At 39.2% G+C, this 3,869-nt stretch overlaps 1 protein-coding gene across 1 annotated transcript; it reads left to right on the top strand.

Annotated features, from left to right (window-relative positions):
- Positions 1-1,466: 1,466 nt before the first annotated feature.
- Positions 1,467-3,034, top strand: LOC147857230 (Late embryogenesis abundant (LEA) hydroxyproline-rich glycoprotein family). Its single transcript, XM_087328619.1, has 3 exons — positions 1,467-1,778; positions 2,595-2,783; positions 2,901-3,034. Exons 1-3 carry the CDS (start codon positions 1,500-1,502, stop codon positions 2,994-2,996), a joined length of 564 nt encoding a protein of 187 aa, XP_087184745.1. The 5' UTR covers positions 1,467-1,499; the 3' UTR covers positions 2,997-3,034.
- Positions 3,035-3,869: the final 835 nt, after the last annotated feature.

The following is a 3,869-nucleotide window of genomic DNA, read 5'->3' as shown; positions in this document are numbered from 1 at the left end:
AGATGATGTTGTATCCATCAAATTTGTGGATCTCAAGGTGGTCTTTTCCAATCACAGAGTCATTTCTATGGGAGCTAAAAGAACTAAAGGTACTTGACAGACATTTGGGAAGGCATTAGGTGGTAATGAAACTTTGTTGATTGCAACTTTAAGCGCCTAATGATAGTTGGGATGTTATTCACTAGGTGGTCTTGGGCACAATTATTATGTTCACGGGCAAAAATTATGTATATGAAAATATCATCGTAGGCCACAAAGCACTATAATATATGTGCCCCTAAAAATAGCCCACCAATTGTATGTCAACCAAGGATCAATGGAAAGCGACTAACGTGCAACTTCCATTTCACAATCTCAAATCAAGTGAGCAAGCATTTAACATGCACTTTCTATGTCACAATCTACTTCACATAGATAGGCAAACACTCCTCTCCTCTCTTTTGTAAACTAGAAATGAGTGAATATTCACTATTTATAGGTTGAGAGGAAAAAAGACCTCTTGAAAGTGTGTTCAAATGTTCAACTTGCATTATTAGTAATATTATTGTGTTCAAGGCATTCCAAGAATTGAACTCGAGACCTCTTGCACCCCAAGCAAGAATCATACCAATTAAACCTCTATCCCCACCATGTCTCTTTTGTCTATGTAATATAGTGTATTGGCCACATATCATAAAGTGGCTTCCGAATCTGAGTTAGCTAAATATCGACACGAACCAATGTTGCTAGTGTCTCGAAGGTTTCTTTTACATAACTATCAGGCAGTCCCCATCAATTCCCATTGCTTCGGTTTTTCGTTTTTTCGTTTCCTCTCGCCTCGCCTTTTCTCGTGTAACGAATTAGAATTTAATGTTTTCATCGATTGGATCGGACCTTAGTAAGCTTAAACCCTAAACCATTTGAATCGGGCCTTAATAACATTAAACACTAAACCCCTTGGATCGGACCTTAGAAAGCTTAAACCCTAAACCCTAAACCTTAAACCATTTAGTTATGGGAACTCGGCTTCGTGATATCTGGCCCTTGGATTGGACCTTAGTAAGCTTAAACCCTAAACCCTAAACCTTAGTTAGTTATGGGAACTCGGCTTCGTGATTACCGGCCCATGGGTCGGATCTTAGTAAGCTTAAACCCTAAACCCTAAACCTTAAATCACTTAGTTATGGGACCTCGGCTTCGTGATTACCGGCCCATGGGTCGGATCTTAGTAAGCTTAAACCCTAAACCCTAAACCTTAAATCACTTAGTTATGGGACCTCGGCTTCGTGATTACCGGGGGAGATCGGGTTTTTCGTGGAAGTTGTGTGTGTATGGGAGGGGGGGGAGGGGGGTGACACTTGGCATGAAGCAGGTGGATCTCAAGACATGATTGATGAAGGAAGAAGTAGGAGATTGAAAGGTGAAGATCTGCTAGGGTTTTAGACAGAGATGGAGGGAAATTGATTGATGTCTAGGTTTCTCAAGAAGCTTTGGGAGAAACCCCATCTTGTTAGAGAGACATGGCCATGGTGATGCTTGTGGGTGGTCTAGGGTTGGCCTCATGTGGTGGTGTTGCAACTTTTCTGTACAGGAATCGACCCCGAGACCCCATCTTTCAGGTTCTCTCCATCCATGTCAAGGGCTTCCATGTCCACTTCTCGGCCCGCCACGCCATGGCCACTGTCGACTCCAAGCTCTCGCTTTCCATCAAGGTCATCAACCCTAATATCGCACCCATCGAGTACACTAGCACCACCATGGACATCTTCTATGCTGGTGACCTCCTCGGCCAAGCCAAGGTATGTCCAAGCCTCTATATAGATTGATTATACAACAATCGAGCATGGAAGCTCTCTTAATGATTCTATCATGCAATTCGTGTCCTTTCGATCTTACGGATAGTGTTAGGGGAAATCAATGATCCATATCTTCACTCATGTGAACAATATCTGCATTAAAACTGATAAGAATTGGATTATATGTTATTTGGATCCACTACTGTCATGGTATGGGTTATGTTAGGTTTAATCAATCATTTGGGTTATATATGGCATGCACTCTTTTATATCTAATTCACCTAAGATATTACTCATAGTGCATCCATTTAACTAGGTCACGATTGATATTCGATTATGTCCTTAATTTGCATGCATTGAATGGCTAATAGGGCTTGGTTGGATTTGTATTCATACCTTTCATGATTGTGATGTACCGAACTTCAGAATATTGTTGTGGTTAGCACGTTATGTTCAGCGAATGTTTGGATTCTTTTACCTGATCAATGTCTCTATGTGTAACTAATGTTTGATGGTAGATGGCAAGTTTCCATTGAATCTTTAACAAGGTGGGTTGGATTTGAACACCTTACAATGACAAGATACAAAAAACGTGTTCGCCCATATGCTAGAAGGGCAAATTTAGAGTAGCCAATAAGGTGGATTGGATTCATTCCATACGATGAATTTATATTCAAATCCATGTCTTGCAAGCCTAAATAAATAACCTTTTGTTTTTTTAAATGTCAACTGAGCATTTTGTTGCTGCATTTATTTGTTATGTTAATGTTGTGTTATATATTGCTGCTACCTTCAACATAATGGTGTGTGGATTTACAGGTTGAGCCAGGAGGCCAAGGACCAAATAGTGTTGAAATCATTGAGGTGCCAGCGAAAATAAGCGGCCTCGAGGTAACCAAAAACATAAAGCAACTAATCTCTGATATTAGAAAGCGAGAGATGGACATGGTTTCCGTTGTCACCATCAAGGGACATGCAAGGCTATGGAAATGGACTCACAGATTCGAGGTACGAATGTTGCGTCCTTTGAATCATTTCATTCCGAATACGAAGAGTAAGGATGGAGAGACAGACAGACATTACATACTATATTTTTAATTCTTCATTTTTTTTTTTGGTATCTAGGTTCATGTCGAAAGCAACATCAAGATCGATCCTGTTTTTCTGGATGTCATCGAGCAAGATAACAAAGTGAACATGGAGTTGGAACCAATTGTATAACAAATCTTTTCTACATCAGTTTTATATACTTTTTTTTCGTTTCAACGCTGTTTTGAACTATTTCTAGTGTAAATCTTTGATGTATAGACTTTGATCTGTAAATGTTTTTGATACATATTATTAGGGCTTTGATCTGTTGAAAGATCAGCATATACCCACATATGATGTTGCTTTGTTGAGAGTTACATTAAACAGTGTGCATGCTTATTGTGAGTGAAATGATTCAAACATGAGGATATGCCACATTTAGTTAGTTGCAACACCATAGCTTCACGAGATATGCTTGTATCATGTGGCTCCTGAGTTCAGATTGAAGATGGAGCTCAATTCCTTTTTGAGTACTGCAAAATTGTGATCACATAGTTCGGCATCTGCCCAAAACTTCAATTTGAATGCATAACATGTTGCATAATGTATTACAAGTTCATGATTCTATTGAAATTTCACCTTAGTTGCATGCTAGTAGGTGATCTGTGACATAGTGCAAGTCCACATTTAACGAATCGGAGGGTCTCCTAGCGAAAGAGATTGGCAACAAGATTAAACGTTATAAATGGCACATTTCACGCTGCTCATTGATTGATCACGGGCCCTTGTCTTGGTAGTTGAGATTCCTCCACAAGAGCTTTTTGTAGTTGAATCCTATTACTTGAAGCTAAAAAGTTTAAAGGTTTTATAGTTTATATGTATGTATTGGTACTTCATGTGCTTAGTTTGGTAGAATGTAAGGGTAGTTTATGTACATTGGTAGTTTGTTTGGTTCCCCAACTGATCACTTCTGGTTCCATAGGTCAAAATCAGCCTCTTTATGGATGATAAAAAATCTAATTCTCATTGTTGTGATTAAAAGGATTTTGATCACCATGTGCTAAC

This window comes from Azolla caroliniana, unplaced genomic scaffold (assembly GCF_043228905.1).
Source record: "Azolla caroliniana isolate FFs.n. ecotype wild unplaced genomic scaffold, voAzoCaro1.0.p SCAF_12, whole genome shotgun sequence".
Classification (NCBI taxonomy): domain Eukaryota; kingdom Viridiplantae; phylum Streptophyta; class Polypodiopsida; order Salviniales; family Salviniaceae; genus Azolla; species Azolla caroliniana.
The sequence above is the reverse complement of the archived record's forward strand: the minus strand, read 5'-3'. Positions and strand labels throughout refer to the sequence as shown.

Coding starts and splice junctions, on each gene's coding strand:
- LOC147857230 (XM_087328619.1), top strand. CDS start 1,500: ATGGCCATGGTGATGCTTGTGGGTGGTCTAGGGTTGGCCTCATGTGGT. Junction 1,779..2,594: donor ACCTCCTCGGCCAAGCCAAG/GTATGTCCAAGC, acceptor GTGGATTTACAG/GTTGAGCCAGGAGGCCAAGG. Junction 2,784..2,900: donor AATGGACTCACAGATTCGAG/GTACGAATGTTG, acceptor TTTGGTATCTAG/GTTCATGTCGAAAGCAACAT.